This window comes from Bubalus kerabau, chromosome 18, assembly GCF_029407905.1.
Source record: "Bubalus kerabau isolate K-KA32 ecotype Philippines breed swamp buffalo chromosome 18, PCC_UOA_SB_1v2, whole genome shotgun sequence".
Lineage (NCBI taxonomy): Eukaryota > Metazoa > Chordata > Mammalia > Artiodactyla > Bovidae > Bubalus > Bubalus kerabau.
The window spans coordinates 55,842,631-55,864,012 of NC_073641.1; the positions used below are offsets into that span (position 1 = coordinate 55,842,631).

The 21,382-nt window shown below is 36.9% G+C and overlaps 1 protein-coding gene and 1 long non-coding RNA gene across 3 annotated transcripts in view; one reads left to right on the top strand and one right to left on the bottom strand.

Moving 5' to 3' along the window:
- Window positions 1-5,291, bottom strand: part of LOC129632837 (uncharacterized) — a 341,755-nt gene extending 336,464 nt beyond the window's left edge. For both annotated transcript variants that reach the window (XR_008704687.1, XR_008704688.1), the window contains exon 1: window positions 5,161-5,291. This is a non-coding gene — a long non-coding RNA (uncharacterized LOC129632837). The remainder of the gene's footprint in view (window positions 1-5,160) is intronic.
- The window catches only part of CDH18 (cadherin 18), a 725,976-nt gene extending 709,712 nt beyond the window's left edge, over window positions 1-16,264 (top strand). Inside the window, exons 12-13 of the mRNA XM_055554551.1 lie at window positions 2,089-2,340; window positions 15,509-16,264. Coding sequence (XP_055410526.1) covers window positions 2,089-2,340; window positions 15,509-15,999 — 743 coding nt within the window. The 3' untranslated portion in view covers window positions 16,000-16,264. The remainder of the gene's footprint in view (window positions 1-2,088; window positions 2,341-15,508) is intronic.
- The last annotated feature ends 5,118 nt before the right edge of the window (window positions 16,265-21,382 follow it).

The window sequence follows — 21,382 nt, forward strand, 5'->3', positions numbered from 1 at the left end:
GAGCCGTAAAGGGGAGTCCCCATCTACCCTTATATCTTATCATGTGATTCACACATAATGTGTAAAACCTCACATATTATGAGGTTTCTTGGGATCAGGGACCAGTGTCTTCCATCTTTTCTTCAGAGGACTGACTGTGAGATCTTCAAACATGTTTGTGTCTGTATCTGTTCATATCTTTTTCTTAGATTAAGGAATTGTAAATAGAGGCAATTTTATATTAATCACTACGCAACATCCTACACCTGATAGATGTGCTTAATCAAAGGTCTGGGTTTCTGAGGGTGTACCTGTGATGGTTTTACTCTTAAAAACACATATGATGCAATTTCTCCTCTTTTTTTCCATCATTCTGAAACCTGCTTCAGAGTAAACAATCAATACACTTTTCTTTAAATTTCTCTTCTCCCAAGTAAGAAAATACTTGTAGTAACTTATTAGATTATTTATATTCTATAACACACCTTCAACAACTCATATAGATGTATATACTCATATAGATCTATATATAAGTTTTACATATATAAATCACTTATGTGTTTTATTATCTGTATTCCATTGAATGTTTGAAATATTACCTGTTTTTTGTATTAGTTTGGCAATATACAATCAAAATATATCTATATTATATCAAGATTATCATAAGCATATTCATAAGTAATAGAATTCCAATTTTCTGAATAATAGAAATTGATATGAGAAAAAGAATTCCTAGAAATAATTATCTAACAATTTACTAACTTTATAGTTAAAAACAATTAATTGACAGCTGTAGCCAAACGTTGGATTCTCTGGGAAGCAGGCTCTGGACTGGAGCTTAGAGGACAGGATGCTTCTTGCAGTTTGCCTTTAAGATCAGCAGTTGTGGACCACAGTGAGAGTGGAAGAAAGGGCAGAGTGAGCAATTAAGCGACCATAAAATTCGAACATGTCTATGGCTGACCCTATGGGAAAGCTGGAATTAAGCTTGCCCTTCAAGGTTTTCTGCATTTAGCAGAAGTGACTTGATCTTTATAACCTTGAATTAATGAGTCATTGATTATGTGCTGCTCCAGAAGGATATGACCTTGGGCCAGGTAGCAATCTACAGTTCAGGTAACAAGTCACTCTATGCAGGAGTTTTGAACAGCACATACGAATGTGCACCTAAAGGATCCTTTAGCTAATAGATGCAGAAGGAGAAATAACAATGCTGAAATAAACATGTCCTAAGTGCATCCAAGGCCATCGATATGAACTGCCAGTGAACTGGTGAAGAAGTGGCAGTATGGCATCCTGGTTTTGAGCAGGTTCTAGAATGTATTGGGGTGTAGCTTGATTATTGTCTAGCTCTGTGATTTGGGGCATTTTACCCCATGGGACTCAGGTTATTCATGTTAAAAGTATTATTCCTAATAAAAATTAATTTCCCTAAAATGTAAGGAATGTGGCATCCTCTCCCTTTTATGGTTGTATGGATTGATCAAAAGTCATCATGCAATTATTTACCATAGTATATGGCATTTTAAAAGCACATAAAAATGAATGAACTATTTTATTCATCATTTACTTCCCCATGGTGTTCCCACTATAACAAAAGTTCTTCAAATCGCAAGTGTAAAACAATGTATCAATTTATCTGGTGTCTCCATAAATATATTACCTGTATCAATGGTTCTTAAACATGTTTGTATATTAACCTCACTTGAAGTTTGCTAAACATATAGATACCTGTTTCTATCAGAGCCACCAGGTTTGGGATAGGGACACTGGCTCCCCCCACAGTTTGGTGTCCATGAATCACTTTCAATCCTTTGGCTAAAATGTCCACACGCCAAATGTTTATTGCTTCTACCTCCTCTGTCATCCACTATTTCCCCTCGCCTTTAGTCCAGGCCTTATTAATTTTTCACATAGTTTTCTCCATTTAATAACCAGTTTTAGTAACTGGTTCATAATCTCCCTTCACATTCCTCTATCCATTTCATAAAAGAAAAAAAAAAAAAAAAAGAAAAAAAATACACATACCCATGTTATCCTTTAAAGGAAATGTGACTCTTTAACGGCGGCTTTACTAAGTACATTTTGTTCTGCTTATGTCTGTCATAGATAACACAGCCAGCATTCTGACAAGGCGGAGGAGATTTAGTCGAACTATTCAGGATGTGTATTATCTCCCCATTATGATCTCTGATGGTGGAATCCCCTCTCTCAGCAGCAGCAGCACCCTCACCATCAGGGTTTGTGCATGCGAGAGAGATGGGCGCGTGCGGACATGCCATGCCGAAGCCTTCCTGTCCTCGGCTGGTTTGAGTACAGGAGCCTTAATCGCTATTCTTCTATGTGTTGTCATCCTCCTAGGTAAGTCACTCTAAATCCTAAGGGATGATGGCATTTCTGAGTGTACCCTACAGCGGTGCGTTCAAAAACAGAGACAGACAGAGACAGAATCATTTTAACAAGACTTTAGAGCTAGGAATGCTTTATGTAATACCAAAACTTGACTGCACTGATCTTCTTTTAAATAACCTTCTTGATACCATAGTTAATCTTGAAATAATTTGGTTCGAATGTAATGAGAGTTGAAATGTGAGAAGAAAGGGTAGGATAAATCTTTTTAGAAAAGATCTACTTTAGAAAGAATTGGTATTAAGTATTCTGAATCCCATACTGAAAGGGCTTTTCCAATTTATTTCAAAGAACATAAGTGACATTATTTACAATGAATCTGACCACCAATTAAAAAGAATAAGTTTCCTGTAGAAACTTCTATCAGTCTAAAATATTAGTTGGTCATCAACTTCAGTTGAATTTACAGGACTAAGTCTAAAATAATTTTTGGTCTCAGAGATATCAGATATTATTATTAAATGAAAACTAATGTATTTTAATTTCTTGAATTACATTTTATTTTAAAAGAAGATAATGTCTCTAATTTTATGTTCTCTTTGATAAGTCAAAACCTTACCAACTGCATTTGAAGCCAAAATTATTATAAACTCTTTAGAATTACTATACAAAGTGAGACAGCAAATTCAGATATTTTTTTATAAGAAAGGTAGATGTAAAGAATCTTTTAATTTAGAGTTTAAATGGGTACATATATATGTTTCCAGTGTATCTTCACCCTCTAGCTTTCTCATAGCACCATATATTTTGCTCTGTTCTCTGTACTTATGTGTATATGTAAGAAAAACAAACAAAATACATACTTTGGTGAGACAGAGATATTCTTGCAAGGAATGTCCCTTGTTTTGTTCCTGGGTTAGAAGACAAAGTACTTGTACAGAGGAGTGGAGATCAAGATGACATGAGACTGAGTAGAAAGGATGGGGTAAAAAAAAAAAAAAAAAGTGGGTTTTGTTTTGTTTTAAGAGTCCAAGGAGAGGTTTAAAGTAGGCGTGTCCCATCATAACATTTGTATGCTTAACAAAGACAGCTATGAATGAAGTGGATAGCAGATCTCATGATGACAAGAGAGTAGGTAGGCAAACCAGTTAGGAATACAATACATTTGTCTCACTCAGACACAGCATAATTTGGACCAGCATATTCCCTCATGGCTCAGCTGGTAAAGAATCCACTTGCAAAGTGGGAGACCTGGGATTGATACCTGGTTTGGGAAGATCCTTTCTAGGAAGGAAAGGCTACCCACTCCATTTCAGGTCAGTAAGCAAACATTTAATATTTATGATATGGTGTTTTTTCTAGAAACATGTATCCAAAGCTAAGAGTATAATAGCCAAAAATTACAGAAAACAAACAAACAAAAACAATCTTGGATAAACTAGATATGCAGCTGAGTTAGAACAGTATCAAAGACTTTTCATCTCTTGCTAAATGTGGATCTTTAAGATCTTCATTGATCTTCCCAGAGTTGGGGGACACTAGAAATGCATTTTGTTGATGTCACCACAGCCAGAGACTATGAAGAGAGAAAGGATAGACCAGGACTGAGCTGTGATAAACTCCAGTGCGATCACCAAGTCAAGAAGGATGAAATACCAGAGAAAGCAAAGCAGAAATCACAGAAGAAGGAACAGAATTAGTAAGGGTGATGTCCTAAAATCAAAGAAAATAAGTGTATCAAGGAGGACAGAGCATTCAACCATGCAAAAGCTGCCTAAAAGTTAACTAAATTGAGCAACAAAAAGTGTCAGTTGCACTTGGCAATTTGAAGCATGGAGGTTTGACTCTTCATAACAAGAGCTATTTCATTGTAGTACAGTCTTTTGTAGTAGAAGCATGGTGGTGAAGGCAACCATAAAATTCAGATTTTTTCCCCTTTTTTTTAATTTAATTTTTTAAAGTATAGTTGATAAGAAATGTTGTGACTCAGTTATACACATATATTCTTTTTTTCATGTTCCCTTCCATTATGATTTAGCATAGGATATTATTCCCTGTGCTATACAGTAGGACCTGTGCTTTATCCATCCTATATACAATAGTTTATGTCTCCTAATCCCAAACTCCTCTCTCACCCTCTCCTCCAACCCCCTCTCTCTTGGTAGCCACAAGTCTGTTCTCCATGTCTGTGAGTCTGTTTCTATTTTGTAGATAGGGCCATTTGTGCCATATTTTATAGTCCACATATAAGTGATATCATATGGTATTTTTCAAAAACAACAACCAAAAAAAAAAAAAAATCCCAAAGAATAAACAGCTACAAACATTGAATCCTCTAGATTTCCTAAATGAAACTACAAAGAATAGAACTCAGTGACTTTTTGTAAGTCAACTATACTTCAATTAAAGAAAAAAAAAAAAAGAACACTCTGACATTAATATAAGTTCTTCCAAGTCCTTAGTCTGAAAGATATTTCAGTGGTGGAACCTGTTACCTTTGGCTTTTATTTTCATTTATCATCAGAAAATTATTTTGCATACTAAGCTTAAAACCTTTAAACTGACAGATATCAATGTAAGGTACAATTAGGCATATTATATAAAATAATATTCTGCCGGAGTCCAGCCCCGGCTGATCAAGGGAGTTCGAAGCTTGGACGGTGTCGGCGAGGATCAGGATACAATAGCTTCAATTAGATATTAATTAGAGATGTAAAGAGTAATAGAATGAGGATAGCTCAGTAGGAAAATTCAGTGGAGAAAAGAGGCTGAGTAGCTTGGTTTACGTGAGAGACCAATAAAACTTCAAGACAAGAAGTTTGCACCACTTACATAGGCTGCAGGCGTCCTTCCATTCTCCCGAAGGAGAGGAGACAATGAGGCCTCCCCGGTCGGATCTTAGAAGCCCAGGCATAATTAATAAGCATGGCGGGTTCCACGCTCCAGATGGAGACTCAGCCAGAGTGAGAGGGAGAGCAACATGGGGAGACCAGTATTTCAAGAAACTGATCCCAATTCTTTATTTTCCATGGTCTACTTTTATACACTGAGATGTTATGCAAAAGTCACGTGGGGTTAGCAGTCCTGACTTTTATCAAAGTCAGGTGCTTCATACAAATGTATACAGAGGTCTTAGGGGTGTTACATCATCTTCTGGCCAGGGGGCCTGCTGACAATTTATGACCCTCTCCTTGTGACAGCAGTCAGTCAACCAGGACACTTATTTCTCCAGGGGTGATTATTCTTAAACAGATGCCACCTAAATAAAGTTACATTCCTATAGGGTGAGGGTGTAGTGGGTTTTAGATAAGGAAAGAATTTACTTAGCCTAGGGTCTAACATGATTAATATCAAAGTTTAATACTTATTTCTTCTATATATTCATTAATGTGTGTAAGGGCAGGGGATGTGGAGACTTAGCAACAAACATTGGCTCAACAAATGAAAAACCGTTGATCAATACAATTTCTAATCAGCCCACTATACTTATACTAATAGTTTTCTAACTTTTCTAAAGAACCTGTTTTTAGAGGGTTTAAAGCATCTCGTGCCTCTCACGGTTGGGAGGCTGTGAGCAATCACATGTGGCCGGACGAGCCTGTCAGGCAGGCCAGAGAACCTTCAGAGGAGTTTGTAGGTTAAAACACTCCTGTCACGCCCAGGAGTTTTTATTAACTGGAGCTCTAAGTTAACTCCTTCTCCGAAAGAGGTGGTGGGGGACAGCCCCCCATAAAGTCAGAGGTGTAGGTGGGAGCACAAAGTAGTAAAGTAGGCAGGCTCTGGTTATGGGGGTAGATGCTCGAGGATTTCCAGGGGGACTCCTGAGGCTTGATCCCGCCTTTGCGTATGTCGAGACTCCTTCCTCATGACCTTTGCCACGGGCGGAGTGCCTCACTCTGGCCCCCAACAATATTCTTTACCAGCTGAGCTACAAGAGAAGCCCAAGAATACTGGAGTGGGTAGCCTATCCCTTCTCCAGTGGACCTTCCCAACCTACGACTTGAACTGGGGTCTCCTACATTGCAGGAGGACTCATTACCATCTGAGCTATAAGTGAAGCCCCTATATTACATAAAAAATCATTTCATTATTTCATGAAAAAATACATTCCTTTAATTGATTTTATGAAAATGGCTTTCCCCCCCACTTTGAGGTAAATAAGAGAACATTTCTAAAAATTATGCTATACATCAGGGCTAATGAAACAAAGGTTACATTTGATATGTTTGCTCCTTCAATTTTTATTGAAAATCAAATGTCTTTACTAAAATTCAAAGTTGCAGAATTTCTTAACCTTGGGTTTAAGCAATAATTATTTATAATGTAATTTATATTTTTGATGGCATTTTAAGGGCATATATTATTATAGAGAAAATAGCTGGCCCACAAACTTGAAATATAGACATTTGTAATTTTGAAATCAATTCAGTTCAGTTCAGTCATTCAGTCCTGTCTGACTCTTTGCAACCCCATGAATCACAGCATGCCAGGCCTCCCTGCCCATCACCAACTCCCGGAGTTCACTCAGACTCAAGTCCATCGAGTCAGTGATGCCATCAAGCCATCTCATCCTCTGTCGTCCCTTTTTACTCCTGCCCCCAGTCCCTCCTAGCATCAGAGTCTTTTCCAGTGAGTCAACTCTTTGCATGAGGTGGCCAAAGTACTGGAGTTTCAGCTTCAGCATCATTCCTTCCAAAGAAATCCCAGGGCTGATCTCCTTCAGAATGGACTGGTTGGATCTCCTTGCAGTCCAAGGGACACTCAAGAGTCTTCTCCAACACCACAGTTCAAAATTCTTCGGTGCTCAGCTTTCTTTACAGTCCAACTCTCGCATTCATACATGACCACTGGAAAAACCATAGCCTTGACTAGACGGACCTTTGTTGGCAAAGTAATGTCTCTGCTTTTCAATATGCTATCTAGGTTGGTCATAACTTCCTTCCAAGGAGTAAGCGTCTTTTAATTTCATGGCTGCAGTCACCATCTGCAGTGATTTTGGAGCCCCCCAAAATAGTCTGACACTGTTTCCACTGTTTGCCCATCTATTTCCCATGAAGTAATGGGACCAGATGCCATGATCTTCATTTTCTGAATATTGAGCTTTAAGCCAACTTTTTCACTCTCCACTTTCACTTTCATCAAGAGGCTTTTTAATTCTTCACTTTCTGCCATAAAGGTGGTGTCATCTGCCTATCTGAGGTTATTGATATTTCTCCTGGAAATCTTGATTCCAGCTTGTGCTTCTTCCAGCCCAGCATTTCTCATGATGTACTCTGCATATAAGTTAAATAGGCAGGGTGACAATATACAGCCTTGACATACTCCTTTTCCTATTTGGAACCAGTTGTTCCATGTCCAGTTCTAACTGTTGCTTCCTGACCTGCATATGGATTTCTCAAGAGTCAGTCAGGTGGTCTGGTATTCCTATCACTTTCAGAATTTTCCACAGGTGATTGTGATCCACACAGTCAAAGGCTTTGGCATAGTCAATAAAGCAGAAATAAATGTTTTTCTGGAACTCTCTTGCTTTTTTGATGATCCAGTGGATGTTGGCAATTTAATTTCTGGTTCCTCTGCCTTTTCTAAAACCAGCTTGAACATCTGGAAGTTCACAGTTCACGTATTGCTGAAGCCTGGCTTGAAGAATTTTGAGCATTACTTTACTAGCATGTGAGATGAGTGCAATTGTGTGGTAGTTTGAGCATTCTTTGGCATTGCCTTTCTTTGGGATTGGAATGAAAACTGACCTTTTCCAGTCCTGTGGCCACTGCTGAGTTTTCCAAATTTGCTGACATATTGAGTGCAGCACTTTCACCAGAAGCTGACTGTGGCTCAGATCATGAGCTCCTTATTGCCAAATTCAGACTTAAATTGAAGAAAGTAGGGAAAACCATTAGACCATTCAGGTATGACCTAAATCAAATCCCTTATGATTATACAGTGGAAGTGAGAAATAGATTTAAGGGACTAGATCTGATAGATAGAGTGCCTGATGAACTATGGTCGGAGGTTCGTCACATTGTACAGGAGACAGGGATGAAAAGACCATCCCCATGGAAAAGAAATGCAAGAAAGCAAAATGGCTGTCTAAGGAGGCCTTACAAATAGCTGTGAAAAGAAGAGAAGCGAGAAGCAAAGGAGAAAAGGAAAGATATAATCATCTGAATGCAGAGTTCCAAAGAATAGCAAGAAGAGATAAGAAAGCCTTCCTCAGCGATCAATGCAAAGAAATAGAGGAAAACGACGGAATGGGAAACACTAGAGATCTCTTCAAGAAAATTAGAGATACCAAAGGAACATTTCATGCAAAGATGGGCTCCATAAAGACAGAAATGTTATGGACCTAACAGAAGCATAAGATATTAAGAAGAGGTGGCTGGAATAACCTGAAGAACTGTACAAATAACATCTTTACAACCCAGGTAATCACGATGGTGTGATCACTCACCTAGAGCCAGACATCCTAGAATGTGAAGTCAAGTGGGCCTTAGAAAGCACCACTACAAACAAAGCTAGTGGAGGTGATGGAATTCCAATTGAGCTATTTCAAATCCTGAAATATAATGCTGTGAATGTGCTGCACTCAATATGCCAGCAGATTTTGAAATAATGTTGGCTAATATGTGAGTTCACAGGCTGCCAGAAAAATATCAGCAATATCAGAGGTAGCAATACTCTATTTTAGAACTTGTAATTCTGAATTTGCATTCAACCTCAACAGCTAAATAAATCATGAAACTAATATTTTGATACAGAAATGTTTCAGTTAGTAGCTCTTTATGTACATGACTGGCATTGTGGAAATTCAGCCCCATTTTTGCCACTAATTAACTGTGTGATCTCAAGACCACGGTATTTTTGCTTCTATTTATGAATCTATGAAATGAAGTTTCAACTAGAATAACCTTACAGTCATCTGTAAAAATTTTTGTTGCTTATTTATGTTTTATTATAGGCTAGATATTATTCAATATTTTGCAATTTAGTAGACCCCATCTATGTATACATCGATTACTAGAAAATGGTGCTTGAAAACCAAAGGGCTTAACTTTAAGTGCCAAATGTGCACCTTGTGAGTTATGTTTTGTCAGGATTAACTTTTCAGATCCCTTTTAAGGAATGAATAGGAAAGAATTTACAGTAAGCCGTCATGATGCAATCAGTTTGGTGCTAGAGGATGGGGTTCTTGGAATTCCCTTCCTCTCCTGGGCATCTGACATCTCTTTCCCAACTCACTGCATTACTTGTCAGAGGGTCCAGAACTGTGGGCAGAGCAAACCAGGGCAAGAGATCATTTAATCAGGATCTAAAATGGACTTCTTCCAGCTACCTTCATAGTCCACACATCACAGATAATCAGCTGACTTAGATGAATTCACCAAGTAGTTTGCTCCTATTTGGGGATGTAAATTTCCTCCTGCATGGGAATCAAGGTGGATGTAGTAAGAGGAGAGTGAGGGGCTAGGAGAGGAAGTGAAATTGATGAGAAGATAAGTGGCAAACCTGTTTGTCATCAGAGTTATTGTGAATGACTTTATGGATTCCCCTGGGTGTGAAAAAATAAGTTGCAGTGAGAAGTGTCATTACCAATTATGGCTACAGAAGCTAATAAAAATAATCTCCCTGACTTGGGCCACTTCATCCTACCAAATTTAGTGCTAACATATGACGATACAAAAAAAGAATCAGTGATATTTAGGGGTAAAAATATCTGCTATGAAAAGTATTTGCGGGGTATGTTAGGAGTCAATACATAATTTATTCAAATGTAAGTTGTATGTCAGTTAAGTTATGAAAATTCAAAACCCCTTAGTACTCCGGGTATTGGAAAGATTATATGAGTAAGTAAATATAATATAGAAGAAAACAAAGAGAAAACTGTTTCCACAAATTTGAATCTCTTTATGAATAAAATAATGATACAGTAAATTCATTTTAATTTTCTTTGAAATGAATCAGGTAGGATTAAAATCCTGGTCACACTTAATGAGAATAAAAGAAAAAGAAATACACTAACCAAGAATAAAATATTCATCAGGAAGCTGCTGCTACTGCTAAGGCGCTTCAGTCGTGTCCGACTCTGTGCGACCCCATAGATGGCAGCCCATCAGGCTCCCCCATCCCCGGGATTCTCCAGGCAAGAACACTGGAGTGGGTTGCCATTTCCTTCTCCAATGCATGAAAGTGAAAAGTCAAAGTGAAGTCGCTCAGTCGTGTCCAACTCTTTGTGACCCCATGGACAGTAGCCTGCACCAGGCTCCTCTGTCCATAGGATTTTCTAGGGAAGAATACTGGAGTGGGTTGCCATTTCCTTCAAATACTACAATTTATTCATTTCACTCCAGTTCATATAACTAAGCTGCAAAATACCAGAAATCATTTATAACATAATTTTGAACAGAGGACAAGCTCTGTATCTCTCTTTCTCTTTTTTAACAACTCCGTGGCTCTATCATAGTATATTTTCTCAGATGAAACACTGAAAGAAGTGCTACCCTGTTATATGTCTATAGTTTGATATACTGTGAGGGATTAATACAAATATATCACTTGCCTGCCAGTTTTAAAATTGGGTTTAACTTTCAAGTATGATTATTATCTTCACTCATTCTCTTTAAATAAATTTGGCCTTGCAATTTTAGGGAAGCATTTTGTTTTTCAAACTTTAAGAAATACTTTCAAGCAAACTTAGATGTTTGGAATTTTTAGGAACATGAAGCTGATTTTTTAAATATTTAAAAATTATTTTCCTAGTAAGACAATTACTATTCATGAAGACTCAATTAACCCAGTGTCACATTGTCACTCTCAGAAAAATCATTCTTTTGTTCATCCACATAGGAATTGTTTATGGAGTATGTGCTGTGTGCCATCTGCTCCAGAAACATCTACTAAACAAACATGAGTGTAAAGACAGACATTAGGAATGTACCTTCCACATTCTTCTCTGCATCCATATTCTTCACTGAGTTGATTTAAGTTTGCCATTGACTATCCCAGGTGGCGCTAGTGCTAAAGAACCCGCCTGCCAATGCAGGAGACATAGAGAGACGTGGGTTCGATCCCTGGGTGGAGAAGATCCCCTGGAGGAAGGCATGGCAGCCCACTCAAGTATTCTTGCCTGGAGAACCCCATGGACAGAGGAGTCTGGTGGGCTACAGTTCATAGTGTCTCACAGAGTTGGATGTGACTGAAGCGGCTGAGCACGCACACATGACGGTTTCACACTAATTAGTACGGTGTGGCTCAGACGGTGAAGAATCTTCCTGTAATGCAGGAGACCTGGGTTCGATCCCTGGTAGGGAAGATCTCCTGGAGAAGGGGATGGCTACCTACAGCAGTATTCTTGCCTGGAGAATTCTATGGACAGAGGAGCCTGGCGAGCTACAGTTCATGGGGTCAACAAAGAGTCAGACAAGACTGAGAGACTCACACTTTCACTTTCAAAGGGATTGTATGCCCGTATTTGTTCTGATATTCTGATGTAATTATAAGTGAATCCCTTTACACCCTTAAAAGTGTTCCAGATTGTATGGCTAATTATATATTGATCTTTATAATAAATAGGTATGCAACAAATCTAGGAATCATTTGTCACTGGCAAGTAACTCTTTGCCTAGAAAGAAATAGATGTAAAACTATACATTCAAATTTAACTAGCATCTATATTTTGAATCAACCCATATAAGTCAGGGACAGCTTTTTAAGCAACTAGAAGCTATCACGGAGAAGGCAATGGCAACCCACTCCAGTACTCTTGCCTGGAAAATCCCATGGATGGAGGAGCCTGGTAGGCTGCAGTCCATGGGGTTGCGAAGAGTCAAACATGACTGAGTGATTTCACTTTCAGTTTTCACTTTCATGCATTGGAGAAGGTAATGGCAAACCCACTCCAGCATTCTTGCCTGGAGAATCCCAGGGATGGTGGAGCCTGGTGGGCTGCTGTCTCTGGGGTCGCACAGAGACGGACACGACTGAAGCGACTTAGCAGCAGCAGCAGCAGCAGAAGGTATTGTAAAAATAAATCCAGCATTATCAAATATGTTACATTGGGCAAATAGAATACTACTAGTAGTAAGGGATGTATATTACTTTCATACTTTAGTAATAGTATTGATCACATTCTCCCTGTTATACATCACATAAAGTCCCTTGACATCCATCATCAGCCATTTCAACATAAAGAAAAATAGCTTGATTTATTTAAAACACTAAGAAATTTTATTATAATAAATTAGGCAGTGTGTAGAACTATCAGTAGATATTTTAATCTAGAACAGCCTCCTCACTTAACCATAATGATGAGCAGAAATATATGGTGGATAATAAATATAAACCTCTGGATAGAATGAAGTATGTTACTTGAGGATTCTGCTTGGGCTACTGAATTTAAAGGCTATATGCTGAATTTACACTAAAATAAATAGTGAGATATCAAATACTGATGGCATTCAGCAAAAAGACTAAGTCATGTGAATAGAAAAGTATTGTACTCTGTAACAGAGCATTTATGAAGCGGGGTCATATGAAGAATCAGCATTTCATTTCCAGCCTTTTCTGTGATCACTCTCTTCCAAACACAGTGATCAAAGCTTTACCATGTCAACTCTAATTTCCCCATTGCATTTTCACAGTACCCAGTCACTATCCTTTTACTCCTTACATTTCCAGATGATTCCTTGACTCTCTGTAAAGATGTTTTTTCTCTTTTGTTTTTTCTTCATTCCCACAGTCTTCCACCTGCCTCAAATTCAGATTCTTCCCAGTATTGGGACCCTCTCTTTCCACATACAGTGGACCTCTTTCTCGTAATTCTCCTATCCACTTCTGGCTTGAATGCCTATTCTCTTTCCTCTCCATATTTCCAAGACTTCAAAGCATGTACACACTTTGATATACAGTTCAAATTCAGCAACACTTGTCTAGTTTAGGGCTATCATAAAAAGGGGGTAAACTATATGAAGACAAGCAAGGAAATAATACAAAAATGAAGAACAGAAGGTACTTTTTAGAGGGGAAGGGAGGTATAGAAGGTTGTTTCTAGGGTATCAGGTATGTTCTTTATCAGAGGATAGCTAACCTGGTGTTTGTTTGCTTTATGATCATTCATTTAAGCTTACATATAATCAGGATTTCCAAATAAAATATAATATACATATATAAATAAATAGATAAATAGACAATATACAGCATAGAAGTGTGAAATTTGTATAAAATTATAATCTGTAGGTGTTTATGCATGTATGTATATGAATGCACTTACACACCTTCAGATCTATTAAATAAGACATACTTATGCTATGCATATACACATATATGTATGCATATGTACATGTATATATATATATAAGTATATATGTATAAAGTTGTATTTATATATATATATATATATATATATATATATATTCTCTGATTGTTCAGACAGTAAAGAATCTGCCTGCAATGCAGGAGACCCAGATTTGATCCCTGGGGCAGAAAGATTCCCTGGAGAAGGGAATGGCAACCCACTCCAATATTCTTGCCTGTAGAATCCCATGGACAGAGGAGCCTGGCAGGCTACAGTCCATAGGGGTGACAAACAGAAACAACTGAGTGCCTAACACTTTAACTTCCATACTTAAATTATAACAAAAATATGCCCCATGCATAATAGTGAAATAAATCTATATTATATATATATATATTTTTTTAATGTTTCCATAAAATATATCCATATTGCTTTGGACATAATTGACTATATATATATGTATGTGTATATGTACACACACTATATAATATATGTTGTTTATGTATACATATATACATACATTATACATGTATTTTTGCTGTTTCATCTCATGTTATACATATAGTATATTTTTGTTGTTGTTATCCATCTCAAATTCACATTTAGTTGGGTGTCCTGAATTATTCGTTAAATCTAGTAATCCTACATCCATTTGAATTTACTTATCTGATTATCATATTGTGATATTTAAAATAAGAGTGAACCTAATACTTGTTATAATAAAATGTAGAGTATCAGCTAACCAAGAAGAAAACAGTCTGTAGAGATGAAGTAAAAGACCTTGGGCCTAACGACAAAAAGTAAAATGAGATAATTCTGTTTAGTAATGGTTTAATACCATCCAACTGAATAATTTGAAAGTAATGAAAGAACAACCAAAGTAAAATACCCAGGATAAATTTCTATCAATTTACCCAGCGGCTACATTACTGGTAATAAGAAACTATTCACTGTATTTGGAAAAATTTCCCTAAGACACACATCCAACAGGACACTCAGTTCTATGTACTTTTTCATGTTCTATATTTTTAAAATACTAAAGTTGAATATGGCAATGGAAATATCATCACCTTTAATGTGAAAAGTAATAAACTAGAGCCCCAGCTTTTCCACCCACCATTTGTATGACCTAAACTTACATAGTATTTACTCATGTAATTTTTCCTGAGTCTCAGTTTTTTCAATTTAAAAGTGAGGAAATCCCAGCTCTATTTTGAGCATTAAATAAATTTTATGTAAAGAACATTGTGTAAATGGAAATATTTCTACATGAACATAAAAATAAATAACATATTTTGAAATCTGGTAGTTAAATGCAATAATTACAGCCTGATAACATTCTAAAGGATAATGGACAAAAGAGATGAACCATGTAAAATATCCCTGCTTTTATTCCTACACAGAATCAAAAAGGGTTAAAGATAGGGGCGCCTTCTTCCTGTTTTACAAAAACTTAAAATACCCTGCTTTTAGTGTATGCATCTTTAGATGAATTAATATCTATAGATTGACCCCTCCACACACAATTATTTTTCCAGTCAGAATTTCATATTGCTTTTTTTTTTTTCATATTGCTTTTCCATCATCTATTCTCCTCAGCGTAAACAATGAGTGGTTAGACAATCACAAGTCAGGAATCCTGAAAGCATAGCCTGGCAAATGAGAATATCATGGGGTTCACCAGATCAACTATTCCCATTGTTTTATAGGGATAATCATTTTCTACATTCTTTGGAATATTAAAAATTCTTGCGGTGGTATTCAGAGAGTGCAGAGATCACAGTGTAAGCCCAAATGAAACATAGCTGATGAGAATAGTTGGAAATTGCTGATGTCCCATCTCCAAAAATGTTCTTTCTTCTAACTCTTCATCCTCTTTCTGTTTTTGCTTAGCGATTGTTGTACTCTTCATCACCCTGAGACGCAGCAAAAAAGAGCCCCTGATCATTTCAGAGGAGGATGTGCGGGAGAATGTGGTCACCTACGATGATGAGGGGGGCGGCGAGGAAGACACGGAGGCCTTTGACATCACCGCCTTGAGGAATCCATCTGCTGCTGAGGAGCTAAAGTACCGCCGAGATATCAGACCGGAAGTGAAACTAACCCCCAGACACCAGACATTGTCCACTCTGGAAAGTATAGATGTTCAGGAATTTATTAAGCAAAGACTAGCGGAAGCCGACCTAGACCCCAGCGTCCCTCCTTATGACTCTCTGCAGACTTACGCCTACGAGGGTCAGAGATCAGAAGCTGGATCCATCAGCTCCCTGGATTCAGCAACTACTCAATCAGACCAGGATTATCAGTACCTTGGAGACTGGGGGCCCGAGTTTAAAACATTAGCTGAACTCTATGGAGAAATAGAATCTGAAAGAACAACTTAGGGGGTCAATCCTTGCAACCTTCTAGAATTTGCTTACTGAGCAAATGGAGATGTAACCTCAGCAATGGCAAGGAAGAAGCTTGGAAACAGTATTTGGAACTGAACAAGCAGAGCACAGCTACTGTAGAAACAAGTGCCCTTTTCATGATTGAAAACTGGGTTATTTAAAGGGAAGAAAGTCAAATTAAAAAAAAGAAAAAAATCAGAGAAAAAGCTATTGTTCCTTGTGTATATTTTCAATCACTCAATAAAGTCTGTGTACTGTTTAATGAAGAATACCTGAATTAAGCCAAACAATGATATTTGTTTCAATATCTTGTGATTTCTTTTCAAAAAGCAAAACTAAACAAAAAGTTTCCAAATCACTTGTGACTCTGATTTCTAAGGGTGGTACACTGATAATCATGTGGTGGTGGAGGTAATCATGACCTTTTTCCACCTTTTTGGGTGGACTTGAGATCCACACCCTATTACTATGACACAGCTCATTAGCCTCATCTTGAAATGACAGGAGGTATTTCCAGCCTACCAGGCCTCTCCATCATGGACTCGTATGTACCATTTTCCTCTGCCCTCCCCACTTCTTTTCTCCATATGGAATTGATGGAGCATGGGGACTTGCTGCTTGCACTATGATGTATGCAACTTGTGTGCACCAGTCGTGCGCTGCTCTGAATCATGGAGACTATGGTCTCTGTCCTGCCTGTGCCCCTTTAACAGGAGAACCCCCTTTTTTAAATGGATAGAATGAATGTTTTAAGATATATTCAGACCATCTGATATGTCAGGGAAAGATTTTATTTAAAAAAAAAAAAAAACAAAACTGCAAACCTTATCCTGTATAAAACATTGAGGAACTCTATTCTTTTTCTTTTCCATTCGTTTTAGGACATTTACATCAATTCTGATCATTCTTGTACCTCAAATTGGTTGTCAAAAATTTGATAATTGGTTTATACTTGTGTAATTTGCTTAAACATGGCAGTCATTAAAAAAAAAGTGTAGCTTACATGATAACTATGTAGTCTGAAAAGATTATCCTCTAATTTACATAAACTTCATAGATTTTGGTTGACTTGCCTTTATTCCTCATAGAGGCTCAGACTTCCCCTCTATCTCACTGTCTGATTAGCCTTTTATGTTTGGGACTTACAAAAAATATGTAGGTCTAGTAGCAAAAAATTGGAGGTTCACACATTATTCTCAGACATGTCTCCTAATGTCACTGAATTTTAGGGTCCCAAACTAGAAAATAGAGATGGTAAAGACTTTCCTGCCTATCTTACAGTTTATATGAAGATCAGTAAGCATTTATAAAAATGTTTTCCCAATTGCAAAGTAGTTTGTTATGTAAAGGCTCGCAGACACTAATTTTCTAATTCCATTGGTTCATAATTACATAGTTACATACTTTGTAAATGAAATAATAATCTTAGGAGTATTTAATGAAACTTTTAACAGTGAAGCAATTGCTAACTGAATATATAAAAGTTTAATTCTTTTGATATTTTCCCCAAATAATCTGATCTTTTTTTCAGAATTTATTGGTTTTTTTCCCCCCTAAATTGCTTACATAACAATTTGCTGTTGTTGATATTGGTTGTGAAATAAAAATTCATAACATAGTGAGCCTATTCTGCAAAACTGAATATATCTATGTGTTTCAGATTAATTGGAATTTTGAAGTCCTCAAATTAAAATTTATTTCAAGGGCAAGTTTTCCTTTGCTCTTTAGGTCATTATAGTCAAGAGTCCTCAGAAGTTATAAGACATTTTCTGTCTGATTCTACTCAATTGCAAAATTTTGAATTTTGCCTCTTTTGCAACTGCCCTGTGCTATTATTATTTTTCAGTTTTGAGGTATGGGAAGTAAATAAATTTAATTTGAGTATTTCTCAATTTGTGTTTGAAGCCTGAGGAATAAAATGTAATTTATGTGTTTTACAACATTTTAGGTTTCCCGATGCTGCTTGATCATTTTTTAATCTCATAGTGGTATACATTCCAGTATAAAGTTAAATCAAAAGAGACACTAAGGGGCTTTGGGGAACAACCTCTGGAGATCCATACTGGTTACGTGAATGCTGGACTATACTCACCCTGACAGAGGGTACACCTTTGAAGAACGACTGTGGATACTGGTGTTTGGACTTTGTTATGCAAAGAGGACCAGGGAAACCAGATTTGGGAAGTCAAGTAGGCCTTTGGATTTATAATTTTGATAAACTATTCACAGTTTTTTGTTTTTTCTTTTTTTAATATTCATTTGGCAGCTTTACCAGATGAATCTTTCAAAGGCTTGAAAGATGAGAATGTATGTATAAGGCAAACTATTCAAACTTAAAAGTGAAGGTCCTCTACATGGTTGTATTGGAAGTATTCCTCTGATTTTGTGGAAAAACACCTAGGTTCATCCATTTTTAATCACACATTATAATGATAATGGATTGCTTCTCAGCCCCTGATATTAAATCTCATATAGAGGCAAAATTGAGCTCCTGTAGTATTGAAATAATATGTTCTGATGTTGATTTATTTCAGAATTTTGTTAAGGAAAGCATTCCATATATTACTTTTATATACATTCTAAAATGAGGCAATTATATAACTATTATAAGTATGGATTGGGTCTCATATTTTTTACTGTGCTACTCTGAGTTTGAAAAACAAGTGTTGTTGTTCAGTTGCTAAGTCATGTTCAACTCTTTGCCACCCTGTGCACTGCAGCACACCAGGCTTCCCTGTCCTTCACTATCTCCTGGAGTTTGCTCAAATTCATGTCCACTGAGTTGGTGATAATCATCTTATCCTCTACTGCCCTTTTCTCCTTTTCCCTTCAATCTTTCCCAACATCAGAGTCTTCTTCAATGAGGTGCTTCTTTGAATGAAGTGGCCAAATTATTTAAAAATGTTCTGCCAATGAACTGAGTCATTTAGGACTCAGTTGTGTCTGACTCCTTGTGACCCCATGGACTGCAGCCCTCCAGGATCCTCTGTCCCTGGCATTCTCCAAGCAAGGATATTGGAGTGGGTAGCCATTCCCTTTTCCAGGGGATCTTCCCAACTAAGGAATTGAACCAAGGTCTCCTGCATTGTAGGTAAATTCTTTACCACCTGAGCCACCACACTCAACACTTTGTTTTAAAAATTTAAACTTATCAGTGATTAAAGATAATTCTCAAGTAGTTTAGTGAGCAAAGAGTTTGAACATACTTTGAGCCCTCTCTAGGCTCAGATAATCAGTTATAGACTATGTGATTCCTTATGGATTCCATCATGGAATCACTAATGTGTTTCAGCCTTGATTGATATTTATGCTGCTATTGCTGCTAAGTCGCTTCAGTTGTGTCCGACTCTGTGCGACCCCATAGACGGCAGCCCACCAGGCTCCCCCGTCCCTGGGATTCTCCAGGCAAGAATACTGGAGTGAGTTGCCATTTCCTTCTCCAATGCATGAAAGTGAAAAGTGAAAAGTGAAAGTGAAGTCGCTCAGTCGTGTCCGACTCTTAGCGACACCATGGACTGCAGCCTACCAGGTTCCTCCATCCATGGGATTTTCCAGGCAAAAGTACTGGAGTGGGGTGCCATTGCCTTCTCCGTGATATTTATAGATCTAGTTAAAATATAACTTTGAAATCAATTTACTTATTTCCAATAAAAGAATTTTCTACAGCAGACCTTATACAATGTGGTGGCTGCTAAGTTAGAGGAAATGCAAACCGTTATTATTTTTTATTCAATGTCTTTCTTATTAAAATCTATAAATTCCAAATTACCTTTGTACAAACGTAGGTCTTGCAGGATTTACCAAAGACTGATCACTTTAAATTATTTCTATGATAACTATGTACATATACAGATTCAAAGTGGAAATTGAAGAAGAATCTATCCTAGGATGAAGCTCTGTATAAAGTTATGACTTTTCCATTATCAAGTGTAAGAAGGAAAATATTCTGAGAAATGGCCTTCATGTAACCACACAATCACATACACATATGCATCCATATATGTCTTCATGAAGACTAGAGTAAAAGACTACTCAAAATAGTGACTTAGCTATTGATATGATTTAAATATGATATGCATGCAAAATTTAAGTACCCAGCATATGGAAAATTCAGCAAGAAGTTAAGGAACATTTTGGGGGGGCTTTTATTGTGTGTCTAGCCTCAGCCTAAGCTTCAGCACTGGCCAAGATTGAAGCTAATTCACAGAAGTGATTTCATAGAGCAGAAAACATTATCAAATATTGATAAATCACTATTTTAGAAATGATGATTTAATGCACACACTGTGGCAATTAAATACAAATAAGTGCTTTGGCTTAGATTCTTAGTGTATTACAGTGTAGAAGTCTGGATCAAAGAAGGGCAATGTACTAAATCATTTTCAGCAATGCTGAAAGTTACATAAATAATTAGTCATTATTTTATTTGTTACTGTGGACCTAGATCCATACTTAAGTCCATTTCCCTTTTGGTTTAGCTGAATATACATACAGGTAATACACACAGAAATTCAGGTAGACTTATTCATGTCAGCAACCATCAAAAAGTGTCCTGATTAAATGAGCGTGATTATAGGTACATCAGACATGCATAAATAACATTGTTTTTTTTTAATAACATTATTTATTTAAAATAAATAACATTATATATAAAAAAGACAACCCATCCCAATGAGGAGGTGAATTCATGAGATCCAGTACTTTGGGTTAAGCCTTTATCTGCTTTTTAGTGTGGGCAGTGCTTAATTAGTTATTCAACACAGCAGAACTCTAAAGCTGATCATTCTGGAAAGAGGCAAGAGTCCCATTTTTCAAACTCAAATTGTACTTAGCTTCAAGGTATGGTAACATTCAGTTAATATACATGGCTTTCACTTTCAAGAATAGAACAAATCCCAGAACTGTTCTTGAAAGACATGTGACTCAAATTTAAATTATCTCTCTTTTTTATCCTTTAGGATTAAAGGCAAATTAAATACTATCTGAAGAAAACAAAACCACTTCAACTTTTATTTTCTACATCATCTGCAGAAGGTAATTTTTTTAAATAAAAGATTAGAAATTATAAACCCAACAGTCAAAAAGTAGTTCACCATCATTTGAACATAAAAGTAGCACAGAACCCACTCTTTTTTTCAGGTAACAAATGCAGCATTTTAAAATGAAGACATTAATAGCAACAGTTTTTAACATGTTGAAAGATGTTTCTGCCCTCGGCTTGTAGTGAGGAATTTGTTTCTGTTTTGTGTTATTTTTGTTTTAATAAGAAATAAAAAAAAAAGTTCTTATTTGAGGCATTGATGCAAAAAAAAAAAAAAAACTTTTAGGATATTGAAGTATTGTTACATTTATCCACTTTGCTGAGTCTATGGAAATG